This window comes from Panthera leo, chromosome B4, assembly GCF_018350215.1.
Source record: "Panthera leo isolate Ple1 chromosome B4, P.leo_Ple1_pat1.1, whole genome shotgun sequence".
Classification (NCBI taxonomy): domain Eukaryota; kingdom Metazoa; phylum Chordata; class Mammalia; order Carnivora; family Felidae; genus Panthera; species Panthera leo.
In genome coordinates this window covers 53620599-53635167 of record NC_056685.1, presented here as the reverse complement: position 1 = coordinate 53635167, position 14569 = coordinate 53620599, and the positions used below count along the sequence as shown (strand labels likewise).

Sequence of the window (14569 nt, the reverse complement as noted above, 5' to 3'; positions counted from 1 at the left end):
CTTTTCAAAATTGATTTTGGAACAATAAGGCCATAAGATAAGGTCCTAGGTAAAATTTTTGATTAGATGAATGAAACTTAATGATCCAATGAAACTAACCTTATGGGAAATTTATAACATTATTATTTTGGGGGGCACCTGGGTGACTTAGTCGATTGAGGGTCTGACTCTTGATTTTGGCTCAGGTCATGATCTCACAGTTCATGAGATCGAACACCACACTGGGCTCTGTGCTGATGGTGCAGAGACTCCTTGGGATTCTTTCTCCCTTTTTCTCTGCTCCTCCCCACTCTCTTTCTCTCTCTCAAAGTAAATAAATCAACTAAAAAAATTACTATTTTTTAATGCTCCTCATTAGGTTATATTTTAACATTAGTGCTTCTCAAGCTTCCTGTGGCCCATTCAGTGGCCCATTAGAAGTATAAATAAAAAAGCATACGGCCATGAATAAAGATAATTTAAAATTGTCTAATGACCCAAGCCACCATGCTGACAAATTCAGCTGAGGGGTAACTTGAAGGAGATGCCAGTCATGTGCACATTCATGTGACTGACACTAGCCCCCGAGCCTCTCTCTTGATATTTATTCAGGCCTCTAAACTGTTCCCTTTATATAATTTAAACAATTGTTTCACTTACTAATCCCAGAGTAGAAATAGGAATGGATACCTTCATGGCCTGTGCCAACATGCAGCCAGTGTGAAGTGCTAAGTAGTGAGGCCAGATACCTTCTAGCTCTTTCAGTGGCTTCAGTCAGGAAATTTATAAATGCATTGGGCTGAATAGCTAAAATAAATACCAAATAATCAAAGAGAAGGGAGAGAAAAGGAGACAAAATATATTAGTGAAAGCAAAATAATTAAAGAAACAAGAAAAAATAGAAGTAGTTAGGAATACAATATGAACATGAAGTAGAAGTGTGCTACATTCTTATTACATTAAAAAAAAATCAATTCCAAAGATGGGTGTTCTTTTTCTCTATTTTTTTTAAATAAAAAAAGTATAACCATTCTTGTGGAAAACAGCACAGAAATTTCCAAAGGAAAAACAAAACAAAATCAGCCATAACGCATCCAGAGAGAACTGCTTTTAAGATTCTGGTTTAGGTCTTTCAGTATTTTATCTAAATGAATACCACAATGAACACACACACACACACACACACACACACACACACACACACATACACACCCCACATCCTAATGGAGAGGCAGCCTAGGTTAATAATCTCAAAGGCATACTGCTTGGATCTGAATCCTGGCTCTGACACAAGCTATATGTCCTTGCACACATTACTTGACCTCTCTGTGCTTTAATTCCACATCTTTAAAGTTGGGATGATATTATTGATGTCATAGTTTTAGGAAAATTAAATGGATTGACATTTATAAAGCTTCTAGAGAGGGCCTACAATATAAAAATTATGTACAAAGTTTATATTTTTTATTATCTCCAATTATATATAGTTTTACAAAAAATGGTATCATATTGTATATATAATAATAGATCTTGTGTTTTTCTAATCTGGTCATAGCCTTTTAGGAAAACTGCTTCTCCATGCTTTCTTTGTTTGTTGGGACCTTTGAGAGTGTCCAATAAATATCAATAAATACCAGATTTCCCCCATCCTAATTTGAGTCAATTGAAAAACAAGACAGGAAAGTATAACACACAGAGTCCAAAACATCACTTTTAGCACTTACCAAGCTGATAGGGAATGTAGCTTACTTCTGTTAGCACACTTTCTTACAGTTGACCTCCAAATAAATAGGCTTTCCCAAGTAGTCTTTCAATCATATCAGCCATCTCACATGGAGTAGGTGAGGTTACAGAGAGAGGATTTGGTTGTGAATTCTATCCACATAGAAGGAAATAATGAGAATAAGGAATAATAATAATGCTAGTCTTTTCCCTTTTTCTTATTCCACCATTGACAGGTTTACTTCTGACTGTACTTTTAAAAATCTGGTTGTTGAAACATTCTAACAAAGCACTTAGTGGTAACTAAGAGTATATAGCTCAGTTCTCTTTGGACATTTTTCCTACATATAACTTAAATAAGAAAGCTGGATATGTACCTTTTTATGTGAAGATTTGGTGACTGAAACTGTGTTTACATAATATAAAAATAATTGATTTATGTATGAGTCAGCTGAAAATCAGTTCATTTGATGACAAAGTCTCATGTCTTACTGGTTATCACATATAGATTGCAATGTCTACATATGTAAAGTTGAGAGCTGGCCAATTATGGAACTAGTTAAATCTCCTGAGTCTATTACTGAGAATTAAAAAGACATTGAGGGGGCACCTGGTGGCTCAGTCAGTTAAACATCTGACTCTTGATTTTGGCTCAGGTCATGATCTCATGGTTCATTAGTTTAAGCCCCTCATCAAGCTCTGCACGAATGGTGCAGAGCCTGCTTGGGATTCTCTCTCTCTCTCTCTCTCTCTCTCTCTCTCTCTCTCTCTCTCTCTCTCTTTCTCTCTGTAGCTGCCCCTCCCATATGCTCTCACTTTCTCTCCCTCTCTCAAAATAAATAAATAAACTAAAAAAAAAGAGTATTGAGGATTGAAAGTATATTATCCAATAATATAAATAGCAACCCTTCACTGCATGTTGATTATCCTCTAGCATCATATTACACTTTTATTACATATTATTTTAAATCTACTCCAACTGATTGTGGCTGTCTTGGTTATTTGTTTTTCTGCCTCCCATCCTCTGATCCTCTCTGTATCCCAAGAGACTGAATCTCCCAGGCACCCTTGCATCTGATTTCATGTTAGGTTGTCAGAGGCAAGTATTGGTGTGAGACTGGAATTGTTAAAATCAAAACAAACAAGATCAGCCTTGGAAATTCCTGGAGCAGAGAAAACCAGTTTACTCATTTAATTTAGTTTATTTTTTGCAAGACTAACTGGATGTGGGTTATTTCTTGCTTGTGCTTCTGGAAATCATAAGCAAAACTTAAAGTATTTCCCAAAGTTGATATGAAATAACCACTGACCAATTCACTATCACTTAAGAAAATTCTAATATTCTGACCAACCATTGTGAAAATAAAACAGTCACTGTTTTCTTACTATGCTTAGATGCTTTATAATAATATACTGCTGAACCACATTCCATGTTTTCGTTTGTGTGATAAATAAGCCCACTGACCCAATCAACAGAGTAACACAGAGACTCAGAGCACAGTGAAGTGAGGATTTAATCAACATTCTTACAAGAGTGGGTGCCTGATGAACAAGCACACTTGGTACAGTTACACAGGCAATTTATCTCATAGCATGCAGTTCCCTCTCCTGATTCCTCATCGGCTGAGTACTATACAGGTTACAGCCTTACCTGGAAGTCACCTATGCCCGTGTAAGGCAAAAAGTAGTCTGATTGGAACAAATGTACATTCCTTGAGGTGATGCAGAGACTTCAGTTCTTTGCCGCATACTCATTGCAAAGCCCACGAAAAATAAGTGAAATGAAGAGGGGAAGAAGAACCAGGAAGTGAAGTGTCTAAGGGTTTGGGTTCCATTGCAGGGGAGCGGTTCGTACATATTCCCAATAGGTTGTAAGCTTATTATTAACTACATAGCACAGCTTTTATTTGGTGTTTCTGAAAATTAACCATCTCACTTCTCACAGTTTTAGTGCTCCTGGTTTTGCAAACTATCTTTTTGGTCTGTGCACAGTAAACTTTTATTAATTACTACTCGAGTGATTCATTGGTCTTACTTCTGTTATTTCTGAACTTTTGACAGGAGTGTAAAGAGAAAAAAACAGCCAGGGCATATCCACCCACTTTAGGTAGAGCCTCTGACAGTGGCTGTGTGTCCTTGAAGGACACCAGCTCCTGCAGCGCAGTCTTTTTCCCTTTTTGATAACAGCGTTAGGCATGGGAATGACTTCCTACTGGTATATGGCTTTTTAACTCTTCTAATACCTTTATGACACTTTTTCATATTAAATTCCTTTACTGAACTACCTGTCATGAGCTCTGTTTTTCTGTCCAAACCTTGGCTGATACAAAGGTAGAGGCTATCTTCCTTGTGTGGATAGATTAAGGTAACCTGTAAAAATCACACAGCTAGTTTAACACCAGGCTTTCAAACCAGTTGTGCTTCACTTCAGAGCCCAAGTACTTAAACTGCTGTGCTGTATTCAAATGATATTCCAAATGAGTATTCAAAAAAACAGTTTTCATGAATCACTTCTTCCCATTAGTTCAAATTGTCTGCATTATGGCACTAACTAGCTATGAGTATCATTTAATTGTCTATCCCCCCAACCCCAATAGCTTATGAGATCTCTTGAGAGCAAGAACATATGTTATTCATCTCTGTATCCCTAGCACCAACTACTGTGCTTGGAATGTAGTAGAGTCTTAATAAATATTTGGGGAATGAATGAATAATAATCATTGCCATTTATAGAGTAACTGTTTCATTCCAACAACAAAGCTAGGGATCTTATGTAAATTTTATAACTCAATCTTCATTAACAATCTTGCAAGATAGGCATAAATAGTCCAACATCATTGTTAAGGAAAATAGGCTCAAGAGATTAAACAACTCACAACTAAACTAGGATTAGCTAAATGGGCTTCATGTCCTGACATTTTTATTATATCTAGCTGCCTCTATTAATATGAATGGACAAATACATATATCAATGGTTTGGGGGGGAAAAGTAAACATTTTATTTGGGGAGCTTTATAAACAGACAAAATATTATGTCTATGAGAAAAAGGAGCGGCTCAGTATTTACTTGCCATAATTAAACGAAGGAACACATTTTTGTATACAAAGTTATGTCTATGAAGGCAAAAGGAAAAGAAGAATTGGAGTAATAATCTAAATAAATGAAACAGTTTATATGACAAGTGTGGAAAGTGTTAGCTATTCCCATAATTATCTAGTCATTCTCTAGAATAAATTGGCATGAAGTAACAATGATGATATTTACAATCAGTTCTCCTAAAGATTTAGAAGTCAGGTTTCAGTTTTACTTTTTCCACATATTGGTCTATTACCCAGAGTTAGACAGTATGTTACCCAAAGTAACACGGTAGGTATATTTATTTCTGGATTGCTAGTGGAAGCTTTTGTTTGTGTTTTTGTATGTTCTATTTTTCACTTTGCCTGGTGAAATCCATGTACGAGTCTATGACCCAGTTAAGTTTCTACCCTACTTTGTCTGCAGTCGTGCATTTCTTGTACCTCCTCTGCATGTAGGAAGGAAAATATAACTATATTTATGATGTTGATTTGCAGAACCCATTATCTTATTTTTTGATTTCTGATGGAAATGAACTAATAGAAGAAAAATAATTTGGTAGGCATCATACAAAGAGTTATTGTTGCTTCCATACATGCCTGATTGGCACTACTTGTTGTGCTATTGGTTGAAATTATTTCAGCTGGACAGCACCAAGAGGCTGTTCTCTTCTTGCAGGGCTAGTAGGAACCATTTGAAGATTCTGGAAATAAACAACTTTCATAAGATTTTTGCTGGTGCAGCCCTCTCTTTTTTTTTCCCGGGAAAGGATGTTCTCCTAAGTCTTCTTCATGTATGTATTGCTAGTTTTGTCATGATAAAGGAAAGCCTTTATTTTCTTAATAGTATAGAATAATGTAAAATTAAATGTATACATGTTTCTTCAGTGATTTATAGTAACAAAAAACTGTGTCTAGATACTTAACATTGGGGGGAAAGCACAAACAGGACCATTTATTCATTTTGTAAAAATTGCACTCTTTTGTGACTGAAACATATCATTAAGGGCTGACAACCAAGGGGTGCCAAAACCCCCAGGGTGTTGCTATTCAATGGTTATAGAATTTCAGTCATGCAAGATGAAAAAGTTCTAGAGATCCAAATACAAAAATGTGCATTTAGTTAATTCTATAATGTGCCTTTACCACAACTAAAAAACAATACAAAAACAAAAACCCCCAGAGTCATGACCACTAGGTATGGAAGACACTCAACACATTTGTATGAGAACACATACTAAAGAATTACCTGCTTTCATTTGAATGCTGAGAAGGAGTTAGTGAAAGAAAATGCTTCTCCACTTAATAAAACTCAAGCAAGTTGTTTTCATTAACAGTAATGATTGATGGAGATTTATTGGTGACACTGTAGTCCCAGGAGCAGAAGTCACCATGTAAACAACACTGTGCTAACAAAAAGGGACTGTTCACATGGCTGGCACTTGCAGGGCCATGAGATATGAAGAAACAACACGTGCATTCCCTGATTCAGAGCCACGGTGCTCAAAAGTGATGGTGACATTAACCATTGGATTTCATGAATTTTGTTAAACAAACAGAATAAATTTTATTCATTCCTTTATTTATTTTCCTTCATTAAAAGTTTTAAACATATCTGAAAAGCCAAAAAATTTTTAGGGAAAGTTTACTATTAACTCAATCACATTTAATTTCTTCCAAGTGCTTAGCTTCACACACTACCTCTTACCCCAGGCAAGACAACTGTTTATAGAACTTCTCTCAAGATAGTAAACACATTTCAAACAAATCTTTGAGGCATGGTGATAAAACCTGCTCAAGATGGTTACATAGTATCACAACGCATAGAAAGAACTACAGAATTCCCCTTTGTAGTGACTTTCTGTGTCACTAACTCCACCTTCTATGTTCTGTGGCTGCATAGGAAAATAGGCATTTAGAATAGTCATGACTTTAGCCACTAAAGAGTAAAGCCAACTTTGACATGGAAGAGGAATAAGTTTTCTCCCTCTTGTACTGTTTCATTGGGTGACCATAATTGGGCTCAGATATTAGCAAGGAGAACAGAAGGAAAAAAGGCAGAGGAAAGACCAGATTCTAAATCATGAGAAGGAAGGAACGAGAGCAGCTGAGAGGTTTATAATACAGGTATAAAATAAAAAGCAGGTATAATACAAATGAGAACCAAAGAATAGCAGTTCCCATTCTTTCGAAAAATTAACCCTATCTATTGGTTTTTCCAAAACTAAGGCCATGTACTTGTTCTATAGTTAAGGTGATTTGGCATTTTAGGTGGGGGATTTCAGCATGAGTTCATGTGTATGCCATTCAGATTTGCCAAGATTGTCTCTAATAATTTTCATGTATGATCTATGAATTTCTCACCTCTTACATACCAAACAATTTGTATTTGATCTGATGCTATTCAGTTCTATTCCACTGTGTTTTATTTAGAAGTTTTATGTTTTTCAATAAAAATAGAATTTCCTTGGGATCTGGGTCCAAGTACTTTCCACAGAGACTCATTAACTGGGTTATAACTAGTTTCTGTTGTCTATAAGACAGCCTATCTGTCTTAAACACTGCTGAAATCTTGTGATTAGCACTATGTCTGGTACATAGCAGACATATTTGTTGTCTGTGAGAGAATGAGTAAAGAAAACTAAGTTCATACATAATTGTTTAGACTGTTGCCTTCATGCATGTAGGGAAGTGGGATTCAGCAAATGTATAGAGGTAAGACAATTAAGTTTTGGAAAATGGGAATCATTGAGGATCACTTATTAAATGGATTTTGTTCAGAGGATTTTAATAAATGAACATTGAAGATACTACTAAAATATCATTCTGGCAACCTGAAGTGGATTTATGAAAATAAATATTGTCAGAGTGAAACACTTTAGTTTTGGGGCAAAATAATGCCCTAGTTTCTTTCTTTTTTTTTTTAAATATGAAATTTATTGTCCTAGTTTCAAGACACAAATAGACAAAATCTTTGAGAAGGGGTTAGTAGAATTTAATAGAGTTTAACTCATCTTCTTGTTTTACATATAAAAATGTGTGCCTATGTATTATATACAAGTACACATATATCTGTATTTATTACATATGTAGGCATATCGCTCTCCACTTATATATTTGGTCTTCTTATACACCTCACATTCTAACTTGCAACTGTAGGATTCTTTTCCAGATCACAGAATTATTTGTTATTTTTACTTAGACTATTTCCATGATTAAAATTCCATATCTACCCAGGTTTCCTTGAATCAGCAGTGCCCCAGAAAGTGTTTCCCTTCCTGAGACTCCAGGGAAGTCTTGGAACGCAAAGAACTTGAAGAGGGAGCCTGGCCAAATAGAGATTTTTGAGCCTTGGTAGGCTTGCTGAAGCAGATTTTTAGCACAAACACAAATCAAAGTCTTTGTGTTCTTAAAAGCAGCATTTTCATGTAAGTCCAAAAAGCTCACTTTGGTTCTATTTGTTTTGGCTAAAGAAATGAAAACCTTTGTTTTAACCACGTGGTCATTATTTTGCAAGGGGACCATAGCAAATTATAATATCTTTAATCTAGCTAAAGACTAACTAAAGTTATTTGATGTAACTTTCTCAGTGGAAAATTAGCAACTAAATCTTCTCTAACATCATTATTTTCTGGATCTGAATAAAAGCTTCTAAGGTATTTTTGTAATACAGTAGAATCTGATTGTTACTCAGATTCTATATTTTCTTCAAAAGAATGACGACTTATGATTTTGCCAGTTAACAGATTTTTGTCTTCTTAAAAGGACGAACTAAGAAATTTCAAGCTTTGAAACATAAATATTTGGAACACTCAGAAGAACAACATGGCAGAAAATGAGAAAAGAATTAAAACCCATAGAATAAGATGTCTTTCCAAGATGAAGGTATGGACTTTTGTGTGTATGGATATATGTATGTGTACTTTTTTTTTTTTAGTTTAGAGTTTGCAAAGTTGCTCACATGAAGTGCTTTAATGTTAATGTCACATTACCTAATATATTGATAATTTCTTGCTTTAATTAAGTTGGTTTTATAACTGAGGGTTAAACAGGGCTACTGATTCAGGTAATTTAATCAGAAATGATTTTGAGGAACTTAAATGGAAGACAAGTTCTTAAAATTTTCAGGCGATAATATGTTACAATAGGATTTGATTTTCTGGATAAAACGGCCAATTTAATGTTCACTCTTTTGGGGTTTTTAGTCCAGAGGAGTGTGGGGGTCTCACCTAGAAAACGGTTCATTGTACAGAAATGCTTTGTTGGTCTGTTTGTAACGATTAATTCACAATGACCTAGTAAAACAAATATTTACTTCAAGCTTTGGCAACATATCAACCATTGTCTGCAAGAATAATGCCCATTTTGTTAGCTGTTTCTGGTACTCTTGACCATTTCAGAACAAATTCTTTTTGTATAGCTTCAAAGCCATTTGCCTTCAAAGAAAATTTTAATTTGTTTTAAACCAAGGGATCTGGATATTTGTCTTGATTCTAAAGCTAGTGACTGCAAGTGGTTTTTAGACTAATGTCACCAATATTCTCCTTATCAAAGTTTGTTTTCTCTTCATACATGTGTAGGGAAAATCTATACATGTGCATAAAAGTGGAGAATGATGATTTAGATCTAGCAAGCTACATTTGCCTGAAATGCTGTATTAATTATTTATTTAAAAAATCCCCTTACAAAAAAAAAAATTCCCCTTAAATTATCCCTCAATTCTCATGCCCTTATCCTAAAACTGAATGGTTAAAAATAAGGATCTAGGCTCAGGCTCCCCATGTTCATGCTTAGGTTCAACTGCTTTCTTGCCATATGACCTTGGACAAGTTGCTCTTTGTGATTGCTTCATCTTTCTGATTTGAAAAAGGTAATAACAAAACTCCTATTTCATAGGATTTTTTCCTTTTTACATACTTGGAAAATGACTAGAATATTATATACATTCTATAAATATTAGCTATTATTATTAATAGTACTATATTTTCACTAACTGGAATTTAAATAAAAACTTGGAAGTAAAAAATTAGTATTAATAGCATTTGTGTATAAAAGTCAAGTGTCATTTATTTAAAAAAAGGTTTTAATGTAATATTTGCTTACTTAGGGGTATGACAAGATTAGATATTGATGTTCACATTATGGTAAAATGTTGCAAGGACAAATTTATCAGGTAAATTGGGAAGCAACTGCTTAATAGCCAGATTTTTTTTTTTTTTGGCTTCTCTGAACTTAAAAATATGCATGTTAAGCAAAATTTTTTTTTTTCAGTAGATAATCACATGGTTTATTTAAACTTGAGGATAACTGGATACTCTTCATTTTTTATTATTTTTCAAAGCTCAGTAGCTCCTAAACTTTTAACTTGTGCCCTTATAGTAGTAAATTTTAAGCAAAATTCTTTAAAAACATCAGTGGACTGTCCTCAGTAAGTTTGCTTCAAACTCTGTGGCATTACTGTTAACAGCTAGTAGAACTAGCTTCACAAGTATAGAGGTTATTTCGTACTAGACATGAGTCAGAATAGCCACTGATTGCTTTTACTTTGTGACTAGAACCAAACAGTTTAGGTAACCCATCTAGGTGTTTTAGGAAAGAACACTGGGGCCATGATTCTTCTAGTGTCTGTTCTTAAAATATTAAATAAAATAAATTATACCCCTAAATATGATTTGTACATTATTTGGTAGACCTTGCTTTTAAATATAAAACCTGAAGGGGCACCTACGTGGCTCTGTCGGTTAAGCGTCCGGCTTCAGCTCAGGTCATGATCTCGTGGTTTGTGGGTTCGAGACCCACCTCGGGCGCTGTGCAAACAGCTCAGAGCCTGGAGCCTGCTTGGGATTCTGTGCCTCCCTCTCTCTCTGCCCCTCCCCCACTCATGATCTCTCTCTTTCTCTCTCTCTCTCTCTCTTTTTCAGAAATAAACACTTAAAATTAAAATTAAATATAAAACCATGTGAATTTTTTTTTCTCAATAATGTGCTCTGCAAAGATTTATAGTGTGGAGACAGTTTCTACAAATGACATTTACTATAAAAGAATAAACAGAGATATAGCCATATAATGGTTTAGTTCATATTGAGCTTTATACTTAAATTTCTCAGGACTTTTTCCACATAAATTTCTATTCAGATTTCTCCAAATGAATTGGTACAGCCAATTCATCTCAGTTGTATTTAATTCTATTACATTTCATCTTATATTCAGCTTACTTTCAGCTCTGACCACTTCTTCAAGATGTTTTTGAATACTTATTCTGTTATTAATTCAACAAACCTGTATTAAGTGCCTAGACACCAATGATCTAAAGATAAATAATATATGTATCCCATATTTGAATTGTTCACAGTACAGTGAAGGAGGCATCCAAGTACATACATAAAGTGCACGGCGATAAGGGCTATAATAGAGGCAGTACACAGCAGGATGAGAAGGTAGAGTGAGTGGTCAAGGCTACTTGGGGAGCAGAACAAGAAGTCTTGACGATAGAAATGATGATAGAGTTGACTTTTAAAAATTGAGTATATATTTATCATATACACAAGAGGAAGAAAAGTATTACAAGTGGAATACCATCCTGTAAAATACACTGAGATGTAAAATGGCATGGTGAATTAAAGAAACTTTAAGTAGAACATTATGTATAGGGATAAGCAGCAGGAATGTTACTGACATATAGATGAAACATGGTTTGCCATCTAAAAAAGTATAAATGTTTGTTTTTGAGAAGTCATTAAAACATTTTAAGAAGTGAAATCACATGCCAGTTATGGTGGCAGGTGGAGGGAGTTTAGGTGTGGACAAGACTACAGGCAACTAAGGAATGCTGACAATTGTCTCATCTAAACTGTTTGTACATTTGAGGGATTTCAGCATTTGGGTGATAGGGAAAGCTATGGGGATAAATAAGATTTCCTAAGGAGAGCACAGATAGCACAGAGTAGAGGGTGCAAGACAAATCCTGAATGAGCTGGTCAAAGAGAAGACTGAATAGAAAGATGCTAGCAGGTAAGTGGACATATAGGTGTATGTGTGGGGGGAAGGGGTGGAGGGTGGGAACCTCAGGAAGAAAAGAGAGATTAATGGAGTCAAATGACTCAGAGACATCAGAAAAGCTGAGAACTGAGATGTATCTATTGAATTTGGAACTCAGGAAGTTGTTTTTGACCTTTAATGGAGTAGCTTCAGGAGAGGCTAAACAGTAGGAAGGTAAAGGGTGAATGGAAAGTTAAACAGTCTAGGCAATAAACTTAGACTGTTCTTCCAAACATCCTGTTGGTAGCTGGAATTGCAACCATCAGGGGGTAGGGAAAAATACCATATATATATATATATATATATATATATATATATATATATATACACGTATATCACACACATACACACACACACACACACACACACACATATATGAAGACAGAAGTATTTTAAATACATTTATAAATTAGTAGAGAGGTGGTAAAGAGTGTGAGGTTGAAAATAGAGGAGAGAGTAGTAGTTGATGAATCAAGATCTCAAATGGGAAGAATGGATTCAAAAGCATGGGTAGAGGGATTTTATTGTACTGGAGAAGGGACACCTATCCTTCTAAGGTAGGAAGGGAATTAGAGAGGCAGTGATGGGGGAAAGTTTGATGGTGATGTTGCTGAGATCATTTGCTGGTCATGAAGACCACATGACTGGTTCGAAGACTGAGAAATAGAAAAGATTGTGAATAACTGTGAAGGGAATGTACAAGGTGCAATATAAATTGTGGGGTTGGTTTAAGATTGAGAATTTGGAAGATGAAGGGGTGAGGATTTTACAGATTTGAGTCTGCTGGCTAGAGAGTAGATTGAATGGTCTCCAGGATGGAAGTTTCATCAGGAAACATCTTTAAGTAAGACCAAGGAAAAAGTCCTTTGGCCTAGGGTTGGAAAACCACCATTCAGGATGACCTAAATCTATTTATCTCTATTGTGTATTTACTTAACTATGCTATCACTCAGTATACAATACTCCTTTGCCAAATCTTCTACTAAAATCTAAGTCTGCTTCTTCCTAATTTAATAAATCTGTCAAAATTGTGACTTTTCCACATTTTCAGTAAAACCATACTAGTTTTTGGTGATCACAATGGTTCTGTTTGTTAAGTTGCCCTTGGTTTTTGTTATGGATCACATCAACCTGACTGTCCTCTAAAACTGTATCAGTAAGTAGGAAATGTGATTCAATAAATAGAAATTTATTGCATTCATACTTGTTTCTTATAGCAAATACCTGTTCCATTTAGAAACATTTTTATAACGGTTTATAATTACTTTATAATATATTTTATTATAATATATATAATATTGTTTTAAATAAATAAACTGGTAGTGAGCAGCAATCTAATGTTGCATAATTTGCATATTACTTTGGAGACACCTTGAACAAATTTGCTACAGAAATAATGTCTTTGTGTAATGCTGTGTTCCTTTTTTATCATATATGTATTTCTTGTACTACAGATGGCAGTGTAGTGTTGAAGATCTATTTAAAAGCTATCTCTTATTTATAATGACTGTTTCTGCATATGTAGAAGAGGTACCTATAAAATAATGAGGCTACAAATACCCACAAAATTCAATATTACTAATCAGTCCTACTCTGAGTTTTCAGAGACAACATGGCATGAAAGACCAGATGAAAAGACTGCATTAAAAGTTTCTTGCAAATTTAAGGGTTACTTATGTTGGAGATGATCAGTCTTGTGTTAGAAGAAATTTTGTCAACAAATGGAAAATATACAATTTAAAAATAATTTTTCTATGTTTTCTTATATTCTTTTCTCCCTAGATGTTTCTGTTGGCAATAACATGTGCATTTGTATCCAAAACACTATCTGGATCTTATATGAATTCCATGCTCACACAAATAGAGAGACAATTCAACATTCCTACATCTCTAGTTGGATTTATTAACGGGAGCTTTGAGATTGGTATGAATTATTTTTGTATTACTCCTTTTTATATTTTATCTATAAAGCTAGCCTGAATTTTATTCTCCTCATTTGCAATTTTAGGCCATCTAATTTGACTGAATAATATGTTTTCCAAAATGGATGAATAGCCTTGCTAACTTTGGATTATGCTTAGAGACAATTCATTTAAATATTATCTCCCAAATAACACCTAAGTATTGCCACATATCCCACCACTGGACTTTTTATTCTAATAGTTTTTTAGCTAGCTAGGATAAGTAGCAGAGTATTTAAATTTTTTAAATTTAATCTATCATTTGAGAATTCTTAAAAGCTCTATCTTCCTATTTAGAAGACATATGTCATGGAAAACAAAAGAATCTGTTTTCCAAAGGAAACATGAATATTTTTATTTTCCTGCTGTTTCTAGGAGGTTAACAATTCTTCTGAGTGCAGAAGGAAGAAGAAACTGTTTTTCGCATCTCCCTGAATTTATTTCAGAAACAGACTCTAGGAAGGGATAAAGTCTGTTCTTACTCTCTGAATTTTGTGGAGGACTGGGAAGATGTGAACATAGGGGAGGACTGAGGAAGAGAAAGATTTCTCTTGTAAACAAAGCTACATAGAAATACGAATGCCATTCTTTTACAGTTTTAGAGTGACTTCTATTTCCTCCAAGGTGAATTTTGCTTTCAATATACTTAATATCCGGAAGAAAAATCAGGATTGAGGGGAGGCAAAACTGAAACAGGTGATGCTTGATTGTATATTCTAGCACTTAACTCCCTGAAACTAAACTCGGCACCACCTGTGTGCTGGATCCTGGTGATGGAGTTAGATACAACTCTT

At 34.7% G+C, this 14569-nt stretch overlaps 1 protein-coding gene across 1 annotated transcript in view; it reads left to right on the top strand.

Annotated features, from left to right (window-relative positions):
• The first annotated feature begins 8115 nt into the window (after positions 1–8115).
• The window catches only part of SLCO1A2 (solute carrier organic anion transporter family member 1A2), a 55730-nt gene continuing 49276 nt past the window's right edge, over positions 8116–14569 (top strand). The window contains exons 1-3 of the mRNA XM_042948444.1: positions 8116–8204; positions 8542–8661; positions 13597–13738. Of these exons, the coding sequence (XP_042804378.1) occupies positions 8602–8661; positions 13597–13738 (202 nt within the window). The 5' untranslated portion in view covers positions 8116–8204; positions 8542–8601. The remainder of the gene's footprint in view (positions 8205–8541; positions 8662–13596; positions 13739–14569) is intronic.